At 43.9% G+C, this 25,197-nt stretch overlaps 1 protein-coding gene across 3 annotated transcripts in view; it reads right to left on the bottom strand.

Moving 5' to 3' along the window:
* The window catches only part of cdh7a (cadherin 7a), a gene marked incomplete at both ends in the record, with an annotated part of 322,682 nt that extends 307,856 nt beyond the window's left edge, over positions 1-14,826 (bottom strand). For all 3 annotated transcript variants that reach the window (XM_080752329.1, XM_080752330.1, XM_080752331.1), the window contains one exon: positions 14,539-14,826. In XM_080752329.1, the coding sequence (XP_080608455.1) occupies positions 14,539-14,826 (288 nt within the window). The remainder of the gene's footprint in view (positions 1-14,538) is intronic.
* Between the last annotated feature and the right edge of the window lie 10,371 nt (positions 14,827-25,197).

Here is a 25,197-nt window from a genome sequence, read left to right as displayed (position 1 = left end):
GGGATGAAATCTGGTTGTCGGTTGCCATGGTAATAGTGCCGCGATCAAATGGGTCCGTGAAAAAAAAACGTTCCGAGAGGTTTAGTTCTGCTTTTTTAGTTCCAGGGGCGATACTTTTTTAATTTTTTTTTATTAAAGCTACATTCTCTGGTTTATCGGGCCTGGCAGGGAGCTACATAGACAGGGTTATTTTTGGCAGATAGAAGAAATACATTGAACGACAACTTTGTTTTTTTACAAAAAGGGTTCATATTTTAGATTGTAATTAGAGAAAAGAAAAAGTGAGTGTTAAAATGTTTTCATTTGCTTCGTTCTATTGTTTTATCGTGTTTACCGTGCTAAAATGTGGTGCATGCGTATGCATGGGGGCATGCATACAAGTGGCTGAATATGTCTTTTTAGACACAATAAGCCAGCAGTTTCTTTATTACTGTTTACAGTAACACTTCTAGCCCCCATAAGTCACATCCAACTGTAGCCCTGTTGTTATTTTGGGTTAATAAGAAGAGACATTATTTGAAATGCTGTTATTTGAATTAAGCTAAAAAGATATACTGTAACAGTTATTTTGTGTGATTTTGATATAGAATGTGACATTGTTTATTGTTCAAAAGAAATGGGTATACTTAATTATATTTACTTACTTTTACCTACCTTGAAACTAACTCGAAGAGTGTTATTTTTACTGGGGGTTTATTTTCTGTGAAGTTCTGTATTTTGTCCATCTGCACTTACCGTAGCAGAGTGGCTGAGCCAATCAGGAGTGTCCTAGCACGTCATGTGATGGGAAGTAAACACGCGCACGTTGTCTGCACGGCAGAGAGAGATGCCGGTGATAAGAGAGGAGAGACGTTGTGAGTGAACGATAAAAGTGACATAAAGGAAACGTGACAAACGGTTTGATTTTGAGAGTTTTAGAGTCCGGTGTGATAAATCATTGCAAGGAGGACTGAAAGCTGTACTGTGGTGTGCCAGTGCCTTCGACAGGATCGTGACTGTGTCATTCTGCAGTGAGTGTTTGAGCAGCTAGCTGGCTAAAGTTAGCTGCGTGCGTCTGTACTGGCCCGCAGTATTTTGAGTGGACGGCTAGTTAGCCAAAGCTAGCCGATACAGTAGTGTTGTTAAGCCAGCAACGTGAGCTGTTGTTGAGAGAGACTTTGGAGCTAGGGGTGGACCCCTTTGACTCGTCAACGGAGCATCATCGTCTTCGTTTTGTGAAGAGCATCATCCGTCGGTCTTTTGAAGATTCAACGTGTAACAAGTAACGTCTGAACAGTGAGTAAATTCCTGAGTGAGGACGCCATCTACGGACAGTAAACAGGCCTGCAACGTGGGTGGGGTTTTTGTTTTCTTTTATTTAGATGCCGGCTTAGGTTGATACTAATACAGTGCACTGTGGAAATATTGATTAATTGGTTGAAGTGTTTGAAACTATTGAATTTGAGGTATTTGGCCAATTATATTGGAAAGTGTTTACAGTTTGGGTTATTGTGAGTAACTAATTGAGGTTGGTTCATTTAAGTTTGTGAACAGTGAAACAGTGAAACTGTTTGGTTTTGCACTACGAAGTGTGATTGTATTTGTTTATTTTGCACCTAATTGTGAATTTGGATAAATGCCAATTTGTATTTTACTTTCTAACTACCTTTTCCCTAACTACATTTTCCTAACTAAAGATCCTTACATTTATGTCCTGGTGTCTGACTCGATTTACTCAAGGTACATTTATGGTTTTTCCCTTAAAGAGCTTATTGGAGATTACTTGTTTTGAACACTCAAACATAGCATTATATAACTTGGGAACCCTTCTCCATAGATACGTGGGGATTAGATGGGCTACATATGGAGGCACTGCTGAGATGCTATTGTTTTGAGATAATTGCATGCATTGTAATTCCCAATAAAACAAAAAAAGTTAAAGGGGAAGTAAAAAGTCAATTTAATTTAAACTACCAGTCCACGTGGTTTAAAAGAGCAGACACCAAAGTAAGTAGTGCTACCTGCCTGCCAATTTATTTTAAAATAGCAGTCAAAACCCAATCACAATGTTTGCCAAAAAGTTAAAGAACTGGTGTCGGGGAGAGGGGCTGGATGAGTCCTACGCACTCCTTACTGTTGTCCCAGAAGAGACAGAAATAAGTCACATTGAAGAAGTCCTACAGAGCATAAAGTGCCTTGGAGCTGTCCGCGTGAGGGGCAGGATGCTAAATGATGAAGGAGATGCGCTCATGGTGCTCTGTGAGTGCAAAGAAAAGGTGACAGAAGCACAGTCTATTCCACCTGAAGCGTGTTTTACGGAAGGCTCTGAGTCTAAAGCCTGGCCAATCTATACAGTGACAGAGAGCCCAAAAGCCACTGGAGACGATTTTAACAGTAAATTGAGTGCTCTGCTTATAGCAGAGGGAAAGTCTATGGAAGACGTGCAGGCTTTGTACACGGGGCAAGAGCCAGTCCCAACCCCAGGCTCAGTAGAGTCAATAATCCGTGCTGTTGGTGACCTGCTAGCGAAAACAGGAAAGCCACCTCCTGAGAGCGGAGGATATCGGCGCCTGCGTGTGTTCTCAGGTACTGTACCTACTCCAGCCGGTGAAGAGCAGTTCGACCATTGGATGGAGCAGGCCTACTTGATGGTGGAGGAGAGTGATTGCCCACCAAAAGAGAAACGCAGGAGGATAATGGAAAGCCTGAAGGGGCAGGCACTTGAAGTTGTCAAAGCTGTGCGAATATCTGAACCAGATGTCACCCCAGAGAAATGCTTGGAAGCACTAGAGAGTGCATTTGGACTGGCTGAATCAGGTGATGATTTATATTTCTCCTTCCGTCTACTGCGCCAGCAGCCAGGAGAGAAATTGTCAGAGTTTTTAAGAAGATTAGAGCGTTGTCTGTCCAAAGTCGTACAACGAGGTGGTCTTCCAGCCAGCGGCATGGATAGAGCCCGCATTGAGCAACTACTTAAAGGGGCAGTAGGTGCTGACTTGATGTTGATCCAGTTACGACTGAGAGAAAAGAAGGACAACCCTCCAACATTCCTCCAACTGCTGCGTGATATCCGCACAGAAGAGGAGTATGAAGCCTCTAAAGCTAAGCTAAACCAGTCTGTGCGCACAGTCTATGCCAAACCACAGGCTGAAAACCAATCAGAAATACAAACCCTGAGAGCTGAGTTAAAAGAAATTAAGTCCATGTTCGCTACACTGGCGACGGAATCTCCCCCAGTCAAAGAAGAAGGCGCTGAGACACCCCCTGCCCCAGCACAAGACACAGAGACTAGTCAAGACCCTGAAGTAATTGCCCTCAGGAAGCAAGTGAGGCAATTAACCCAGAAAATGAACTCCAAAATGTTCCATGCAGCTGCGGCCTCACCAGCAGTGATGACCGTGGGCAGCACCAGTCCTGCACCCTGTAACCATCCTGCATCCAGTAACTGTCCTGCACCCAACACCCCAACAAGAGGAGCCACTAACTCAGCTGACTTCATCTGTTACCGGTGTGGGGAGAATGGACATATTGCAGGAAGGTGCAGGAATGCTGAGAACCCCAGCAAAGTGATCCAGAAGCTTATTGGAGCACTCAAAAAGGCTAACACTACTGACTCACAGCTCGCCAGTGCTGAGCCTACAGCTAATGTGGACTGTAAGAAGAGTGCATTGGAGTTTCACAAGACAACCGACCTACCAGAAGGCTTGATAGGGCCTCCAGCCTTGGAGCCACTAAAAGTAAATGGCCACCTATGTGACGCACTGTTGGACAGTGGCTCACGTGTCAGCATCATCTTCGAGTCCTGGTATAAGCAGCACCTGTCCGATGTGCCGATCCACCCAGTGAGCAGATTGGATATATGGGGCCTAAGTGACTCTAGCTACCCGTACCTCGGCTATGCAGTGGTTGACATTGAGTTTCCGAAGAAAGTGACAGGAGCCCCGACCACCGTTTCAGTCCTGGCCCTGATTTGTCCTGACCCTGCGGGTCCCGACACGACACCTGTGATTCTGGGAACTAATGCTAAAGCCAGTCTTCCCAAACGCCTTGCACAGCTGTGTGAAGACATGCCTGGGACATGTATGGCTCGAACAATGGCCGTTCAAAGCACCTGCACAGAGCCTTCAAGATTTCCCCAAAGCAACGAGGAAGTAGGATCTGTAAAGTGGCAGGGCCCTGGTCCATTGGTGATACCTGCTGGACGCAGCTGTCATGCCATTTGCAAAGTCGAGGCCAATGACCCACTACCGGAGGAGATCCTGATGGTTGAAGCCTCCTCTTCAAGCCCCCTTCCTGCAGGAGTGCTATTGCAGCCCATTGTCATTCCAAGCCATGCAGTTGATCTTAACAGTTTCACAGTCATCCTCCAGAACGAATCCCTCAAAAACACAACCATACCTGTGGGGTCCGTTGTTGGCTGCCTGTATCCCACTGATGTAGTCACCACAATGTCAAAGCAACAGCCAGTCTCTGAAGATTTTGACATCAGTCTGCTCAACTTTGGAGACTCCCCTGCTCCTGAAGAGTGGAAAGCAAGACTGAGACAGGAGCTGTCTGAGAGAGCAGAAGTATTCTCTCTAGATGAACTAGATGTGGGGCTAGCAAAAGATGTGGAGCATACTATTCGCCTGGAAGACGCGCGACCTTTCCGTGAGCGCTCTAGACGCCTTGCTCCTGCAGATATCGATGATGTGAGGAGTCATATACAGACGTTATTGGCTGCAGGCATCATTAAGGAATCCAGAAGTCCATACGCTTCCCCAATAGTGGTGGTCAGGAAGAAAAGTGGAGCAGTGCGGATGTGCATCGACTACCGCACACTAAATAGTCGAACAATCCCTGATCAGTACACCACTCCCCGGATTGACGAGGCTCTGGACTGCTTAACCGGAAGCAAGTGGTTCTCTGTCTTAGACTTAAGGAGCGGCTACTATCAAATTGCCATGAAGGAGGAGGACAAAGAAAAAACGGCCTTCATTTGTCCTCTGGGCTTTTATGAGTTCGAGAGAATGCCTCAAGGGATTACCGGAGCACCTGCGACTTTCCAAAGATTAATGGAAAAGGCAGTTGGAGATATGAACCTCCTCCAAGTTCTCGTTTATTTGGACGACCTGATCATCTTTGGAAAGACATTGGAAGAACATGAGTCCAGACTCCTGAAAGTCCTAGACCGGCTCAGAGAAGTTGGTCTCAAGATTTCTCTCGACAAATGTGTCTTCTGTCAGACCAGGGTCAAATATGTGGGTCATATCGTGTCAGCAGATGGTGTCGCTACAGATCCCAGCAAGGTCGAAGCTGTTACCAACTGGCCCAGGCCCACAAACCTAAAGACTCTAAGATCGTATTTGGGCTTCTGTGGATATTATCGCAGATTTATCTACAACTACTCAGCCATTGTCCGTCCCCTAACAGAGCTGACTAAGGGGTACGCTCCCACGCAGAAGGGACGGAAACCAAAGAAAGGGAACAGTGAAGCCTACCTGGATGAGAAGGAACCGTTCGGAGAAAGATGGGATCAAGCGTGCACAGATGCCTTCGAACACATCAAGCACTGTCTCACTAATGCTCCCGTGCTGGCTTTCGCTGACCCCAGCAAACCCTACGTGGTGCACGTGGATGCCAGTCTTGCAGGGCTTGGCGCAGTTCTATATCAAGCCCACCCAGAAGGTCTAAGGCCAGTGGCTTTCGCCAGCCGAAAACTGAGCTCTTCAGAAAGAAATTACCCCATACATCAGTTAGAGTTCTTGTCTCTCAAGTGGGCCATTGTGGAGAAGTTCCACGACTATCTCTACGGAGCCAATTTCACAGTCCGCACTGACAACAATCCGCTGACGTACGTCCTTACAACTGCCAAGCTCAATGCCCATGGACATCGGTGGCTGTCGGATTTGTCAGTCTACAACTTCGATATCCTCTACCGACCTGGAAGAAACAACATTGATGCGGATCTGTTGTCGAGGATGGAGCCAAGAGAAGAGGATACAGACTGGAAAAGTATATCCCAGTCTGGTGTCAAGTCTATATGTCAGCAGGTTGGTGTTCTGGGATCCCCTCAAGCCTCTCCCAGATACGTAGAACAACTTGGAGCATCCCCTGAGTGTGTGCCAGATGTGTATGCCTTCCCTACACGGGTGCAGCTGAACACACTAGGCCAGTTGTCCAGACAAGAATTGAGCCTGGCTCAAGGAAAAGACCCAGTAATAAGACCAACCATCCATGCAGTGAAGCAAGGGAAGTGGCCAGAGGATGTAGAGTCTGATCCTGAGATCTCAGCCATGAAGAGACAAATGGCAAAGTTGGTCCTGGAGGACGGATTACTACACCGTGTGAGCCAAAGCCAGTCTGGAGAGCAGAATCGTCAGCTCGTGCTGCCAGCTGAGTTCAGACCAGTTGTGTTAAAGTCCCTTCATGACGACCTCGGTCACTTGGGAGCGGAAAGGACTGTTGACATGATAAGAAGCCGGTTCTACTGGCCGAAGATGGCTGCCAGTGTAGAGCAGTATGTCAGAAACTGTGGAGAGTGCATTCTGAGGAAAGCCCCTGCACACAAAGCTGCTCCCCTACATCAAATAGTCAGCAATGGGCCCCTGGACCTCGTGTGTATAGACTTCCTTTCAATGGAGCCAGATTCAAGAGGAATCAGCAATGTACTGGTCATAACTGATCATTTCACGAGGTACGCCCAAGCCTTCCCTACCAAGAACCAAAAGGCCCTCACAGTTGCCAAAATCCTTGTTGACAAGTACTTTGTTCACTATGGCCTTCCTACCAGAATCCATTCTGACCAAGGGCGGGATTTTGAGTCGCGATTGATCAAAGAACTCCTGAAGATAATGGGCATAAGAAAGTCCCGAACGACCCCCTATCACCCCCAGGGTGATCCGCAGCCGGAACGGTTCAACCGGACTTTATTGTCCATGTTGGGCACATTGAACCAGGAGAAGAAAAGACAGTGGAGTCAACATGTTGTGCATCTGGTGCATGCGTACAACAGCACCACAAGTGACGCTACGGGATACTCCCCTTACTTCCTAATGTTTGGGAGGGAAGCCCGACTCCCCGTTGATGTGTGCTTCGGCACCCAGCCTGAAGATCAAGTAGAACGTCAACACTCATCCTACGTCACTAAGCTAAAGCAAGACTTGCAGAAGGCTTATCAGCTAGCAGAAGAAGCCTCGAACAAGTTACACCTCCGCAACAAAAAGGCCTATGACAAGAGAGTGAGGTGTCAAAACCTAGAGCCTGGTGACCGGGTGTTGCTCAAGAACCTAGCCTTTACTGGGAAACACAAGCTCCAGAATCGCTGGTGTGACATTCCTTATGTGGTCACAGAGAAAATGCCAAACCTACCCGTTTACAAGTTGAAGCCTGAGAACGGGATGGGCAAGTTGAAAACCCTGCACCGAGATCATCTATTGCCTGTCGGAGAACTGGTGCGAATGCCAGTGTTGGACAAAGATGAAGATTTGCCATCCAAGCCCAGAACTCGAGCACAAGTTCGGGGTAAGCGCAAAACCCCTGATCACTCAGTGCAAAAAGAATGTGAATCATCCTCAGAATCAGAGTCTGATCTGGAGTATCCCCAGCGTAGGTCGTACCGTACTTACCTGGAAGAGATCTTGTCCCGAAAGGAAAAGCCCCCTCACGGCCAGAGTGAAGCCCAGATGGAGACAAGTGACAGTCCTTCGGAGTCAGCAAGTGACAGTTCTTCAGAGCCAGAACCCCCTCCGAAGAGAGAAGAAACGCCTCATATCCCTGACACCGAATCAGACCCTGAACCAGTTTCAAGTGATCAGGATTATAGGAGGCAGTCTAGTAGCACTAATATAGGATCCCCTCCTACTCACACTAGGCCCAAAAGATTGCGTAAACCAGTTATGAGACTTACCTATGATAAGCCTGGTAAGGCCAGTGAGGAACCCCTTACTATTGTCCATAGAGGGGTTGTTATTAAGATTGGGAAGAATAAAAGTAGGCTTGCTTGCATGCCAACCTTTGTGTTTGAGTTAAGTCCTGTTGTTTGAGTCTAATGAGGACATCAGACATTTAGAAGGGGGAGGGTGTAGCCCTGTTGTTATTTTGGGTTAATAAGAAGAGACATTATTTGAAATGCTGTTATTTGAATTAAGCTAAAAAGATATACTGTAACAGTTATTTTGTGTGATTTTGATATAGAATGTGACATTGTTTATTGTTCAAAAGAAATGGGTATACTTAATTATATTTACTTACTTTTACCTACCTTGAAACTAACTCGAAGAGTGTTATTTTTACTGGGGGTTTATTTTCTGTGAAGTTCTGTATTTTGTCCATCTGCACTTACCGTAGCAGAGTGGCTGAGCCAATCAGGAGTGTCCTAGCACGTCATGTGATGGGAAGTAAACACGCGCACGTTGTCTGCACGGCAGAGAGAGATGCCGGTGATAAGAGAGGAGAGACGTTGTGAGTGAACGATAAAAGTGACATAAAGGAAACGTGACAAACGGTTTGATTTTGAGAGTTTTAGAGTCCGGTGTGATAAATCATTGCAAGGAGGACTGAAAGCTGTACTGTGGTGTGCCAGTGCCTTCGACAGGATCGTGACTGTGTCATTCTGCAGTGAGTGTTTGAGCAGCTAGCTGGCTAAAGTTAGCTGCGTGCGTCTGTACTGGCCCGCAGTATTTTGAGTGGACGGCTAGTTAGCCAAAGCTAGCCGATACAGTAGTGTTGTTAAGCCAGCAACGTGAGCTGTTGTTGAGAGAGACTTTGGAGCTAGGGGTGGACCCCTTTGACTCGTCAACGGAGCATCATCGTCTTCGTTTTGTGAAGAGCATCATCCGTCGGTCTTTTGAAGATTCAACGTGTAACAAGTAACGTCTGAACAGTGAGTAAATTCCTGAGTGAGGACGCCATCTACGGACAGTAAACAGGCCTGCAACGTGGGTGGGGTTTTTGTTTTCTTTTATTTAGATGCCGGCTTAGGTTGATACTAATACAGTGCACTGTGGAAATATTGATTAATTGGTTGAAGTGTTTGAAACTATTGAATTTGAGGTATTTGGCCAATTATATTGGAAAGTGTTTACAGTTTGGGTTATTGTGAGTAACTAATTGAGGTTGGTTCATTTAAGTTTGTGAACAGTGAAACAGTGAAACTGTTTGGTTTTGCACTACGAAGTGTGATTGTATTTGTTTATTTTGCACCTAATTGTGAATTTGGATAAATGCCAATTTGTATTTTACTTTCTAACTACCTTTTCCCTAACTACATTTTCCTAACTAAAGATCCTTACATTTATGTCCTGGTGTCTGACTCGATTTACTCAAGGTACATTTATGGTTTTTCCCTTAAAGAGCTTATTGGAGATTACTTGTTTTGAACACTCAAACATAGCATTATATAACTTGGGAACCCTTCTCCATAGATACGTGGGGATTAGATGGGCTACACAACCATGAAAGGTTGCGTAGTATCTTGGGAATGGGCTTATTCTGTGTAAAATGACATATTTAGCCACTTGTACGCATACCCCCAACCACTGAAATAAGAATCTCTAAAACAATAAAAAGAAGTAAATGAAATCAATTTAACACTCATCTTTTATATTCTTTAATTACAATCTAAAATATGAACCCTTGTTGTAAAAAACTAAAGTTGTCCTTTAACCACTTAAGCCCTATTGTATACTTCCGTCTATTCGTAAATTGCAGAGTTACATAAGCTTGTAGCTCGACTTACTTTAGGTACTTTGTCTTTAAGTATAGTTTGATGGCAGGTACCCAATACTTTTGTACTTTTACTAATGTAACAATTTGAATACAGACATTTTAATTGTAACAAGATTTTTTTTCCTAGTGGCATTGCAACTTTTACTTCAGTAAAGGAATTGGAGTACTTCTTCCAATACCGTCAGTGAAACACGATGCAGAAAACAAAGATGCTCAATAGATGACCTTTAGTTCCCGTCTGATTGTATAACACATTTCTTCATTCCTATTTAGAACTTCCAGGCTTCCCTGGTCTCTGTCGGGAAAAACCTCTTATCTCCATATTTTAACTTGTGTTTTTTATTTTTTTATTTTACTTAGGCCTACTTTTTTGATCACACTATAGAGTCACACAAAATAATCAAAAGTAGCTGATCCACAAGCTTGTGGATCAGCTACTTTTGCCATTTTTGAATTTGAATCCTGAAAAGTTTTAATTTGGACATGTGAGGTTTCCACCCGTCAGAGACAACGTAACGCTAATCCAGTTGAGGAGCTCTGAGGAAATGGATTTGTGAGAGCAGCAGCAGGACCCGGCACATACATAAAGACAAGGGTGATTATCCCATGGACAGGGGGAAAGATGAAGCCTGATCTAATAATGAGACCAGAGATGATTCCAAGCACAACAGGAATCCAGAGACCTATATGCCCGGGACACATCAAGTGCTGTACAGATGCCCGTTTTACTTATCGTCATTGTCGGGTGAAAACCCTCTATGTCCAAAACCGTTCGTTTTGCAATTATCATTTTAAAAATGATTTAAACTAGTGAAAAGAGCCGATCTACAAGCACACAACGCCTCGTTGTGTGCGCCATTGCGAGGCGTTGTGTGCTTGTAGATCTGCCGTTTTCACTACTTTTGTGCGACCGCCTTGTATGATGAAGCAGGGCTTTACTTTACAAAACGTACGAATTTGAAACTTGGAGATACGAGGTTTCCGCTCAACAATGACTTTATATTTTCTTATTTTTCCTGAGAAACACTGATCTAGACATTACAGCAGTGCAGCTACAAGTAGTACAGTAAGAGTATAATAGAGTAAGTCGTACAACATCAACTGAAGCAATTGTAATTTGACTGCAAGTGAAATAACATCATGTGATGAATTTCATAGACTGGCATACTCGCCGATACCGATACCAGCACTTTAGGCAGTATCGGCAGCTTTTTCGGTACTGATATCGGTATCGGAACAACTGAATACCCCCAGAATGAGGGCGCCGTTCTCGAAAACATCTCAAGATCAATGACTGTGATTGCGTTGCAGGAATAGTTTCAAAACAGAGTCAATTTTCAGTATCAGTAGCTCAGATTCTCAGTCAACTTTGATGCCAAAAACTAAAAACTCCAACTTGCCCCAGGGTAAAAAGTATTGGGTGAAAAGTTATACCAGCCATGAGGTCTATTGAGAATGAGCTATTGAAACATTATACGAGAAACAGAAATTAAAATAAAATATAATCGATGCAGCCTATGATTTATATTCCCAATGAAGCACAGTACATGACGTTCTGCACACATTTATTGAATCCTTTCAAAATTGCAAGTGCAACAGCAAACAAAATTAATTAGCGTGTAATTAGAGTGTAATCCATTTCTACAGCATGAGACGACGGGTCTTGCACTTGAAAATGTCAACAGTTGAATGGTAGTTAAAACTGCCTTCTTCAGGTAAATCTCTCTCAAAAGCCAGGAGACTTTTTAGTGACTCACTTCACTGAAGGTGTTGTTGAGGGCGTGAATTGCTGCCCCGTTTGACGCACTTGCCTAGTCATCCTGTTAAGCAACATCAGTTGCCTAATCACCATGGCAGCACTCTTAACAGAAATGTACAGACAGTTTGTGATGCCCCAACACAACAGTATGGTTAGAGTAGTTTGTTGGGCGAAGGTGATTTGCTTAACATCCTAGCCTAGTTCCAGCCCACCCCGCCCACTCTCAGAGTGGACTGTTTCTCTGGTCTGGTGTTGAGTAAACTCGCCTCACCAGGCTATCTGGGAGAAAGCCTGGTATTTGTTTACTAAACAGGTTGGTTGATCCGGTCTAGACCGGATGACATCTTAAGTAATTTTGTATTCAAAACCGACTACACTTTGGCCGGAACTACCAACCGGAATCAGTTTTAACCCAGTTAGCGCATACGCAAAAGTGGGTTAAAACTGATTCTGGTTGGTAGTTCTGCGCGTTGATTTCACCAAGATGTTAATGTTGATTACATGTTTCTGGTCGCAGTTCTGTGTGGAAGCAGTCACTGCACGCTCGCACAAAAGTCCCTCCCCCGTAAATCGTTCAGACAGGGCACAATAGTGAGTTTCCATAAAGCCTCTTAACTCTCCCCACGCTTTGAACGTTAACGTTCGCCCCATTTTTTACAGAACCTCGATGCCAATACGGCGCTCGTTCGGTTCGTTCGTCTGATGACTGTAAGCTGATGAGGGGTCGCGCGGCCGTTTACTGTAAACACATTTTCCGCGGTGATGGTGTAAAAAATCCATTATGCGTTAGATCAACGGAGAACAATTCACTTCCTTGTTGATTTCCTCTGGCTGTAAGGCTCTGTGGCCAGTGACTGGTCTTCTTCTTCTTCAACACATAACAGGCAAATTCACATTCATTCTCGCATGACGCCGCCCTCTGCTGCCTGGCAGACCAAAGTGCACTATTGCACAATAAAAAAAAAAAAAAAAAAAAAAAAAAAAAATGTCTGTCTATCTGCTATAACGTCGCAAAGGTAAGCCGCTTTTTGATGGCACCAGACCCAATAAATAAATAAATAATCTGGCAGTAGGAGAGTTAATGCACATTAAGCCTTTTTCGCTTAAATCTTTTTATGGAAACACTTCAAAATTCGAATAAACTTTCATTATCCGCAAAAACTTTTATCTGCTTGGAGGAGGTGGATTTTGAGGCTTTATCGAATAAACTAAATGCACATTTGTGAATGGAAACGGGTCAGACAATAAATGTGAATAAATTAGCAGCGGTCGAGTCACAGCAGTCAGACGTGCAGTGCTCACGTCTCGGTTCGGTCTGAAAAAATCAACCCGATCAACTCATGCGACCGTCGCTAATTTGAATGACACCCGCAAATGGAAATTCGCTTTGTCTTAATGCGAATTTATGATAATTTGCTTCCTATTTTCGAATAAACTTATGGAAACATGGCTAATGTCAGACTCAAGCATCAGCTGAGTCTGAAATCAGGCTATTAACATCCATCGTTAAGCAGAGATTTCTTTCCACCCTTTGGTCAGTCTTTCAGGGGTAAAGGCAAGAGCTCATTGCCTCTGCGGTAGTAAGAACACTCACCCCAAAACACGCTCACCCCGGGTCAAATCAGGGCAACCTCGGAACGGTCGCCACCACGTAAATCTATGGCTTTCACGATTATGACATATTACATGACGAATTAATTGTCACTTAAATAATTGCGATTAACGATTTAATTGCGTTTCTAACTACATTCCTGTTTGGCTTGTAGGCTTTGAAGTTTTCACAATTTCAGCCTCTAATATTTGACAATTTGACCAATGTATAATTTCTCGCATTTATAGTAAGATTACAAAGTCCTTAAATTGTCACTTTAGACATGTGCAGATACCCTCTATATACACTTAAACTTTATGTTGGTTTGTTTACTGTTGAGTGAGAAAACAATGTTGCACATTAAGTTGATCATCTGGGGACCCCCCAAAATAATTTGGGGACGCCCCTGGGGGTCCCGACCCACAGGTTGAGAACCACTGCTATACAGTAGTTTGAATCAAAATGTCTTAGTAAAACGTTTACTTTCTTTTCTCCAGAGGGCATCTGTCACAATTCACAATGTCTCCCAGGTCTTTGGAATAACAAGGCTCTTTCTTGTAAATTGTCTATTTTCATTACGTGTAGCTTTTTATATTAATACAAAAAGGAATGGTTTTGGACTTGCAACAAGGTTTCCATCCGACAGCAACAATATACTTTTCATGATACATCTTTTATTGATACTGTATGTTTATTTGACAAAGAAAATACAATTTGTGACACCTGTCCCTCATTAGGCCTTTCTAACTCAATACTGTACCTACTGTAGTTAGATGCAAATCTAACTAAGATACTAGATGCAAAAGTAATTTCTGTGAATGCGGTCTCCAAACAATGATAAGCCATGTGCAACATGGTACAATACATTCACAGGTGTGTGTGTGTGTGTGTGTGTGTGTGTGTGTGTGTGTGTGTGTGTGTGTGTGTGTGTGTGTGTGTGTGTGTGTGTGTGTGTGTGTGTGTGAAAATAGCAGATCTACAAGCTCACAACGTATCTTGATGCGAGGTGTTGCGAGCTTACAGATCGAACACGTTCATTGCTTTAAAGCAGGGGTCTTCAACACGGGGGTCCGGGACCCCTAGGGGGTCCTCAGAGTTACTACAGGGGGGCCACCAAATCTTCCAATCCTTTTTATATTAATACATTGAATTCTAGTGTCCATATTCTGAGAACTGTAGCCAAAAATAGCAGATCTATGTAGAGCTATTTTCACTAAGTACAGAGTGAAAGGTTAACTTTATTAAGTATTGATGGTTCAAGTGGTTAAATATCTGAAAACACAAACTGACATGAATCCAAGATACACTGATTGTGCTGTCAAACAATGAAACTATATGGAATATATGAAAAGGTTGTGGGGGTCCCTGCTTCATCTCTCTCTCAGCTAAGGGGTCCTTGGCCTGAAAACGTTGAAGTCCCCTGCTCTAAACAATGCAAAGCCACGTGCATCACAGCACAAAACACAGCCGAGGGGCCACACAGACACGTGCGTGTCCTTACCTTGCCGACGTAGAGCGGTTCGTTGCCCGTGAACTCCTCCAGCACGAAGAACTGGTTCCACACCCAGCTGCGCTTCTGCCTGAGACGCACCGCCTCCTGCTCCCAGAGGTCCGGGTGATCATCGGAGCCGTGTAGCCCCCGGGAGGGGGGCGCCGACCCCCCCTGGTCCCCAGAGGAGCTCAGCAGATCCCCCCGGCAGACGCCTCCTCCCCCTCTCTCCCGCAGGGCACACAGGAGCGCCAGGAGAGCCAGCGCTCTGTGCACAGCTGAACAAAACCGCCCCATCATCTTCTATTTCTTCTGCGCCGGCCGGCTGCGGCCCCCCTACCTCTACGCACGCACGCACACAGTCCCTAGTCCCCGCACACACTCCCCCGTAACGTGCCACAAAAGAAAAAACAGGAGAGCGCTGAGTCTGGGAGACGAGACGAGGTGAGGTGTAAACCGAATGTAGAATAGAAAAAAATATATAAGTAAATTAGACGAATCAAAAATCGAAATTGAGGGAAAAGGGATAGTCCAAACCCCTATGGGAATTTGATGATGCGCACACAGTCCCCGACCCTGTGTTTGTTGTTGTTGTTGTTTTTCGGGCCAGTAAATAAAGTGCAAAAAGAAAGAAGGAACCTTAAAGAAAGTATTTAAGGAGGGTGGTTTGGGGAAAAAAGGAGTAAAGCTTGGGGGGATGGGGGGCTTATGGTCTTGATCGTGGACTCACGGTATAGCGGGGTAATTCCCAGCACTTTAGAACCAGAGCGTTGACATTAAAGCAAAGCCTTAGAGAGGAGGGTCACCGACGTTGATGGAGGAGCCGGCGTCTTCGATACGGAGCCGGTGTAATTGGCATCTATCAGAGTGAGAGAGAGCGAGAGACAAAGAAGAGAGACGCCGGCGTCAGCACAATTAAGTCTCTGACCGCAGTCACTTTAGACAGCAGAGTAATGTGCTCACCGATGCAACCATAATGACATTTTTGTGCCAATGATAAAGGAATCGGTCAAGAATGGATAGACAGTAAATATGGTAAGTACACAATTAACATAAATGTCCTCCAGGGTCCGCCACCTGCGCACGCACGCACGCACGCACGCACGCACGCACGCACGCACACACACAAGCACACACACACACTCACACACACACACACACACACACACTCATCTAGTTCCAGTGGTTGCCAAACCTTTTACCCTCGTCACCCAAAAGAAAAATGTGACGTCTCTCTCTAGTGAAAATAGCAGATCTATAAGCTCACAATGCGTCGCAATGTGATTATTATTGACTTATAAATATATTATTTTGTTCTATAAAATATCCACATGCAGGTTGATAAAATGTGGCATATAGCTAATGTTCCAGACACTTTATTGTATACTACCGTTATGTAGATATCCAAAGATATTCTACACAGAAATGCGGCTCTACACGTTTGTTGACAAACATTCTTATCTGGACCATTTCTTAACCCATTTACTCCTAGAATTATTGAATGCTTTAACCAGTGAAAAATAGCAGATATACTTGTAGATCTGCTATTTTTGAAAAAGTCGTGGAAATGTGTGCAAATGTTTGTATTTTCAAAGCGAATGTTTGTAACTCAAATTTAGCTTCTGGGTGGTCCCTGGAACTAGATATTTTGAGATGCGGGTCCGTAAATAAATATCAGTTTGGGGGTCCTTCACATGAAAAGGTTTGAGAACCACTGACATAGTAGTCTCTCAAGAACAGACTAACTGAGCTCCAGTTAAGCGAAAAGGACCTTTTCTTTGACGATGGCTAGCCAGATTGCTGACATAGAAATATATATACCCTTAGAAGTATTCAAAAGACACTTATAGAATCGGGTCAAAATTCCAAGATTTTTCAAAAATAGCAGATCTACAGCACGGCACTCGGTGCCGTGCTGTAGATCTGCTGTTTTTCAATAGTTAAAGCACAAAATAATGATACACAATAATGTTTACCCGTTCTAAATGGGTCTAAATCTGTTCTGTGCTTGTGCTGTCGCGCGCAGTAGCCTACATGATCGCCTCAGTCCTCAACCTGCGCCATTTTTGATCAACGTAAAAACGCTTACTCAGATCAGTGGTTCTCAAACTGACTCCAGAAAACAGAGTGACAATTTAAGGACTTTTAACTCATTCTGGGCGATGCCCGTAGAAACCGTAGATTTCCCGCTGTACCGCGGTGCCATGCCCGTCGAACCCGGAAGTTTAATTAGCTTTAATCATTATGAAAGGATTAAAAGTATTATCGCAGATTTTCGCTGATTCTGGCTCTTTAGGCCCGCCCCCCTAACTGTATCCGGTCATTTCCGGTCTGGACCGGATCTAGCTTTCCGTATCCGGTCTGAGCCTGGGCCATAGTCCCGCCTCCGTTGGTTTACAGTGTAACAGAAGAGAAAGCTACTCGGCGATGGAACACTCGTTTTTCAATCGGATTTTTGCGTTTGGAAACTTTGATCCAGTCTCTACACGCCTGGATTATGATCCCCGCACATATCGTGCGTTTTGTGCGCGAACGTGTCCACTTGTTACCATAGCGCACAGTTGGCTTTTTTCAATGTTTTTTCATGTAAACACTGGCGGATAAGCAGGGATACAGCGTGGCAACGGATATGTCTATTTCAATGGGGTTTTTTTTATTCGAAAGCTTGTCACCGAGTCTACAGTCTACTAGATGAGTCGCGCACAGATTGTGCACGATGCGTGCGCGTGCCCACGTTAAAAGGTAAGGACAATTTGGCAGCTGCTTACTAGAGCTATGTTTACAATGGCAGCAAAATTGTTAAGACCTACAGAAAAAGATTATAAAAAAACCATTAATGCATCATATGTCATCGTCAAACTATACTATAACAACTGGTTAAACATTGGCCAAATTGACAAATAATTGCGACCGAAGGTCGCAGTTTACCATGAGAAATGTCACAGCTGTCCATGTCTGTGTAGACGTGTGTGTACAGATTTTTACAGTCTATGGGTTGGTTCCCTTGACACATCACTGTGACATCACAGGTGACATCACCTATGTAAAAGTCCATATATGGATATTCCCCAGAATCCCTTTTATGCCCATAATGAAGATCCCTGATGTCATCGATATATATCACTGACATATGGCCAAGACATGGCCCATATCTGTGGGGCTGGTTCAGATAGGGATCACCATGTATGGGCATAAAATATATTGTATGTTGTGATGTCATGGGAACCATGACAGTATCAGTTGTATGCTCATATATGGAGATCCCTGATGTCATCAATATTAAGCCAATATCTAACAGGACTTCATATGGAAATGCCCATATATGTGCAGCTGGTTCAGACAGGGATCTCCATGCATGGGCATAAAAGGATAAGGGGAATTGAGGCGTCTTACTAGTACTGTATAAAGAGGCACAATCTACAAGATCAAAGGGTTGAGAACCACTCATTCAGTTCTTAGTTTTATATTGGTGTTAATCTGTGAAAAGATGTAATTTTGAAATGAAAAGCCCACGGTCATCTTCCTGAAGTGCACAAAGTACTTTAGATCCCTGTGTTTAACTTAAAGGAGCACTTCACCCATTTCCATCCTTATCTTCACATAATTGGTCCTCACCAATGCTCATTTATATAAGAAGGCACAATTTCCTGTCTACTATATAACTCTGCATCTCACTGGGCTAGAACAGTGGTTCTCAACCTGTGGGTCGGGACCCCCAGGGGGGTCCCTAAATTATTTTGGGGGGTCCCCCCGTATGATTGGCTTAGTGTGCAAAATAGTTTTTTTTCACTCAACGCTAAACAAACCAACATAAAGTTTAAGTGTATAGAGGGTAAATGCATATTTCTAAAGTGACAATTTAAGAACGTTTTAGTATCTCTAAAATGACAAATTGTCAAATATTAGAGGCAGAAATTGTGAAAGTAGCAGATCTACATGCTCACAACGCCTCGCGTTGTGAGCAGAACCGTGTTATTGCGACCGTCAGGTCGCACTTACTATCAAAACCTCCACAAACTGTGAGTCAGTCAGTCAGTCCGTCAGTCTGTCTGTCACACCTCACACGTCACACTATTGCCCTGCTCTTATCTCCGCAACCGTTGCCCCGATCCATGCCAAATTTTGCACACATACTCCTTGCCTGCCAAATCACAACCTCCACCATCAATTCACACATGACCCTCTTCTAGCGCCACCCTGAGGCCGATTCTTGCAAAACATATTTTTGGACACAGCTCCTACAATTTTTGCCCTAAAATCACGCCAATCGGTACACAGTATGTCTACACTCATGTCATCAACATGGATCTGTCCCATATAGCGCCACCTTCAGGCCGATTTTTTAAAACACATTTTTGGACACTACTCCTACAGATTTTGCCCTAAAATCACGCAAATCGGTACACAGTATGTCTACACTCATGTCATCAACATGGATGTGTCTGATATAGCGCCACCTTCAGGCCGATTTTTTAAAACACATTTTTGGACACTACTCCTACAAATTTTGCCCTAAAATCACGCAAATCGCTACACAGTATGTGTACACTCATGTCATCAACATGGATCTGTCCCATATAGCGCCACCTTCAGGCCGATTTTTTAAAACACATTTTTGGACACTGCTCCTACAGATTTAGCCCTAAAATCACGCAAATCGGTACACAGTATGTCATCAATATGGATGTCCCATATAGCGCCACCATCAGGCCGATTTTTTGAACCACATTTTTGGACACTGCTCCTACACATTTTGCCCTAAAATCACGCTGCGACCTGACGGTCGCTTATCTCCCGATTAGGGAGTCTTACTGGTATAAAATGTAATGCCTCATCTCTTAGTGCTCGTCAGGGTGGGAGTCCCCAGTTAAAATATGATTATTTTGGGGGTCACGGCCTGAAAAGGTTGAGAACCACTGGGCTAGAATAGAATAGAATAGAATAGAATAGAATAGAATAGAATAGAATGTATTGGCATTCAAATGTTTTATAAAAATAAAAACGCCAAGGTGGAACTAACACAAAGACATCGGCAAAGGGGTTTCCATTGTGGTCCACTCAGAAGCTGCATCTAATATAAAGTACAGCACAGTAAAGTTAGCACACTCAAATAGAAGCCATTGTAATTCCTAAATTAAGAACACTATCTGTTGCCCCTCATCTTCTGCTATTAGTGTACAAAAGTACTATTCAACCTGTTGTATTGTTCTGCACCATACTGTCCATGCCTAAGAGAAACAAACTTTACAGTATTACCCGTTTTGCTTCCAAGATCATTGGACTTCCCACACCCACACTTGCTGATAATAACAATAAGGCCATCACACGCTTAGCACTCTCAATAACAAATTACATTGATTGTCCCCTGCATTACTACTTTGACCTCATGCCATCGGGCGAAGATAGAGAACCCTGGAGTGGAAAAAACGTTCCTTTTAGAAGTTTTGTCCCCTCAGCCATTGCTGCACCAAACAAAGTGCACCGCGTCGATAGGATGGTTTCCTGTGCACAGTGGCGACCTCATGTTTTGTCTTTGTGACATGTCGTTTTTGTGTTATATGGATATGTTGTTTTGTTGTTGACAAATATCCCTTCGAGGTCAATAAACATTTATTGCGACCGTCAGGTCGCAGTTACTATCAAAACCTCCACCGCCTGTCCGTCGCGTCACGTCACGTCTGTCACACGTCACACTTTTGCCCTTCTCATATCTCCGCCAAGGTTGACCCCATCCATGCCAAAATTTGCACACACACTCCTTGTCTGCCAAACCACAACCTCCAGGGACCCCCGGAGCTCCAGGGACACCCTGGCGCCGCCGCCAAAAAGTGCAAAAATGACCACCCCAACGGGGCTACTCACAGGGAATTCCTGGGGACCACCGACTCCTGGTGCTCCAGAACGGATGCAAAAGTGGTCGCTCCCCCTAGTGGAGATCCCCCGCCACTGCAGCGCACATAAAATGCCGTAACTCGACATAGGAGCGACCGGGAGAGCCGGGGCCGGTACCCACGCGTCCCCCCGCCACTGCAGTCCGCTAAAAAGGCCGTAACTCGGCCTTTTTAGGCCTGACGGTCGCTTATCTCCGATTAGGGAGTCTTACTGGTTATTATTGTAAAAGCTCCACCCGCTGTCAGTCAGTCAGTCAGTCACATCACGTCACATCACATCATGTCACGTCACACTTTTGCCCTCCTCTGCAACTGTTGGCCCTATCAATGCCAAAATTTGCACACACACTCCTTTACAACCTCCACCCCTCATTTGGCCCTCTTCTAGCGCCACCATCAGGCCGATTTTTGCAAAACATTTTTGGACACACTACAGATTTTGGCCTAAAATCACACAAAGCAGTACACAGTATCTCTAAAGTCATCAACATGGATCTGTCCCATTTCCCATATTCCCTCCTGATTGGCTACGATTGCCTTCTAAAGTTTGTGTATGCGACCTGACAGTCGCTTATCTCCCGATTAGGGAGTCTTACTGGTGGATATAATGGAAAAATTAATAAAAATCGAATGACCAAACCTGTCACTTCTAAGCAGTTTTCTGAACTGTCCAGTGTCCACAGCCCCTCTCACATGAGAAGGGCTGTGAACATGTGAGCCTGAGTAGACAGGCAGACATGGTGCCATCTTATAATGAGGACCAATTACATGAAGATGGGTGGAACATGGCTGAAGTAGTCCTTTAAGACAGATATGGGCAATTTGCAATGTAGCATGGACCTGCTTGATCTGCCTCCAGGAATCACTTTAGGTGGGGAAAAGTGCCTTTGTGTTTTTATGAATACAATAATAATACATTAACAATTTAACTGTCAGTATTAACAGGTTACAATGTCCGGTTAAAACGATTAACCTTGAGCATTCTGTTAATTTTTGAAACTCTCATTCTTCTAGGCATTCCACCAAAACGGTGGTATGCCCTGACAGCATCCATTAAAGGATGTGTTCTTTTAAAATTGGCCTGAAAAAACACTAGGCTATTCTGGAGACCAAAAGGGGAGGTAAATGTAAATTTCCCCATCTCTTTTATACAGTACATCATGTACAAACACTATATCAGAGCAGTGATGGCTGAGTGGTTAGTGTCCATACCTAGAACTCCGGAGGCCCCAGAGGTCGCAGGTACGATTCCCCGCTCCAGCTATCACTGCTCCCCTCTCCCCCGCGCTCCTTGTGAGCAGCACTGGGTTCAGCTGGGTTAAGCTGAAGAAAAAAAGCAGCTGGGTTGGGCTGCGATATCTGAATGAGTAGGTATTTCATATTTCATTTCATATTATAATATATTGTATTTATTGATGACGTTAATTGTGTTAATGTTGTATGCTTGATGAATTGAATACATCAGACCACAATGGACGTTTGATTATGTTATCCTTTTAGCTTTAACGTCTTACTGTAGGCCCTACCGTGTGCTGTTTCACATTTACGACACAAAGTATTTAATTAATCATTCCAAACCTCAATTAGTCATTTGACAATGTTGGCCTGATGCCTAAATCCAGTTGAATAACCCTTCTAGACCTTCTAGAACTAAACGGCTTCGGTCAAAAAATGAGGGAAATTAAGTAAGAGTAAAAAAAGAAAAACATGTTTCACATTGAACAAAACAATGGGAGAGTTCGGCGAGAATTCAGCCGGTATCCAATTATCCCCTCTTTTGGCTTATAACACCTTTCCAAGGTTATTATTTGTCACAGTCTCTTGGTGCGTATAACGGTGGCAACAAGGACCCCGGCCCCCACTGGAGACTCTAACGAGCCAGATTGATCTGTGTGGCAAGGCCCTCATCACCACGGAGATTAAAAATAAATCTGAGCTGTCAGTGGTGGTGAGATGTGGACCTGCGTGTGCCTGACCTCTGGTCCACAGCCGTTATGTTTGCTGGGGAGGGTTGACAATGGTGTAAAAGCAAGGCTCTTCAACAGGGGGTCCGCGACCCTAGGGGGTCCTCAGAGTTACTACAGGAGGTCCTCCAAATCGTAGTGTGATAGAAACTTTTTTTCTCCTTATTTATATTAACCACTTGAACCTTAGCGTCCATATTCTGAGAACTTTGGCCAAAAATAGCAGATCTAGTATACAAGCTTGTAGATCGGCTATTTCCGGCAAAGAGATTTGGTGTAGAGGGGGGAAATGAGCAGACTAAGTACGTAGTGAAAGGTCAAGTTTATTAAGTATTGACGGTTATAAGAGGTTATATATCTGAAACATCAATTTACATTAATCCAAAATACACTGAAGAAAATACAATTTCCAATACTTCTACATCTCGGATCCTAATGTTGTACTTTTATTTCACTACAATTATCTGAAAACTTAAGTTACTAGTTACTTTGCAGGTATAAATTATAATTTTATAAAACATAAATGAAACACTTTGGCCCTATTTTATACCTAGGCTTTTTGAAAACAGACGATTTACAAGCTCACAATGTGATGCGACGCGTTGTGAGCTTGAAGATCGTCTATTTTCAAACAATTTGTTTTGGTGTTTTAAGTACATTTTGATACCAATACTTTTGTACTCAGGTACCTTTTTTATTCTGGACATTTACTTGTAAAGTAAAGTATTTCTACATTGCAGTAGCCTATTGGTATAGTAAAACATGCGAGTACTTTTTACACCACTGGGGGATGAGACTGAGAGCCAGTCACGTGCACACTAGAGATGCGCGGATGGCGGTTTTAGCCGCGGTGCACCGCAGTGATCCGCGGTGCAGTCGGATTTGGATAAATCAAGTATCATTATTAATTAATTTCGGATAACCGCGGATGAAATAATGCAGAAAATAAATTATGACATAGTATACTGTATCTATCAATAAAAAGCTAAATCTATGTATGCTTGTGTCTGTGTGAGTGTGTGTTATTCTGTATAATTTGTAAAGTAACCATCATTTTTCATGAGGCAATGTCCAGTCTATGGTCGCGCTGCGCTAAAAAGTGAATCTCTCTCAGCTCCATAGTCCATATTTGCAAAGTACTGTACAGTAGATAAGTTAAACTTCCCACTAAGTTGTGTGTTTGTTTCTCTCTCTCTCGCTCTCTGTGTGTCAGTGTGTCTGTCTGTCTGCCTGTCTCTCTGTCTGTCTGTCTGTCTGTCTGTCTGTCTGTCTGTCTGTCTGCATCAGGCGCAGCACCGACTCATAAAAAAAAAGAAAAAAGACCGACATTACGTAGGCTAAATCAATGCATTTCTGTGATCGCACAACTAAGAAAACTAACGGGGAATAGCCTACCAGAAAATAATAATAGTTTGGAAGTTGCGGATGAGGATGGATGCAGATATATAAATTGGATAATATAATGAATGCGTTTGGATAATGGACGGATAATTAATTTGCGTGGATGGATTCGGACGACATCAAAAGCCTATCCGTGCATCACTAGTGCACACATAGACCAGATCAAAGGGGGCTTGAGCCCCTGCCCTCAAAGGGGGCTTGAGCTCGGTCACCATGCTGTGACCGAGCAATCTAAGATGCCGGAGCATCAAGTCTTGTCAGAGTGGCTTGAGAAAAGCATTGGCTTCATGGCAGATAAAAAGAGCTTGATTTGTGCTTAGTTGAAAAAATAGCCAAAAATAGCCCATTTCAATAGCCCAGAGGCAACCAGATGAATCTGCCAACACACAAAAAAAATAATAATAAAAAAAAAAAAAAACCTCCGTCTAGTTGGCTCCACTCGGTTGTGATTGGATTTCGCTGCCCTCGAAGTTGTGGGCACCAATCAGGGTCCAGTATGCAAATATGGGACAGTTCAAGTGGTTAAATGTCTGAAAATACACATTAACATGAGTCCAACATGACAGTGCTGTCAAACAAGTCTATGAAGATATCTATGAAATCTATTTATAAAAGTTCAATCTTTTTTTTTTTTTTTTTTTTTATGTAGTGGGGGTCCCTGCTTCATCTCTCTCAGCTAAGGGGTCCTTCAAGACCCCTGCTTTACATAGCAGATCTACAAGCTCACAACTTGTCACATTAGTACATGTGTGACGCTTGTAGATCTGTTATTAAGCACAACAGACACACAACTTAAGTATAAATAAATCTGGCTTTTACAGGTACCGTGTCACTACGGCAACCTTGCCGCCGACCGTGTCAAGGTAATAATTACCACAACACCCACCCTTTAGCTATGTGATTCATGTGGTTCAATAAATCACCCCTTGCTAATATTTCAATGTGATATTAAGCACAGAGGAGGACCAGGCCTTTGGACACCAGCTCATTTAATACGGTATAAAAGCATGGCCACCGCTCCACTGGGTCTCAAACGTTTCACACTACGACCCCCCCAAATAATCATGTTTGGACTGGAGACCTCCTCCACACACACACACACACACACACACACACACACACACACACACACACACACACACACACACACACACATACACACACACACACGCGCGCGCACACACACGCGCACACGCACACACACACACACACACACACACACACACACACACAAACCCTGATATCAAGCACTTGGAATTGTAGGAGTTCAGGCGTTACATTTTGTTTGACTCGGTTCTACAGATACTGTAAACCAGTAAGGGTCGTTTCACACTCTAATAAGGAACCTAACTAATTACGGTTCGGGAGGGCTCCCCGACCCGAAATTATTTAGGTTCGGGGGGAGTTCATCCATA

This window comes from Nannobrachium achirus (assembly GCF_963921795.1).
Source record: "Nannobrachium achirus genome assembly, chromosome: 21".
In the NCBI taxonomy this organism is placed as follows: Eukaryota; Metazoa; Chordata; class Actinopteri; order Myctophiformes; family Myctophidae; genus Nannobrachium; species Nannobrachium achirus.
The sequence above is the reverse complement of the archived record's forward strand: the minus strand, read 5'-3'. Positions and strand labels throughout refer to the sequence as shown.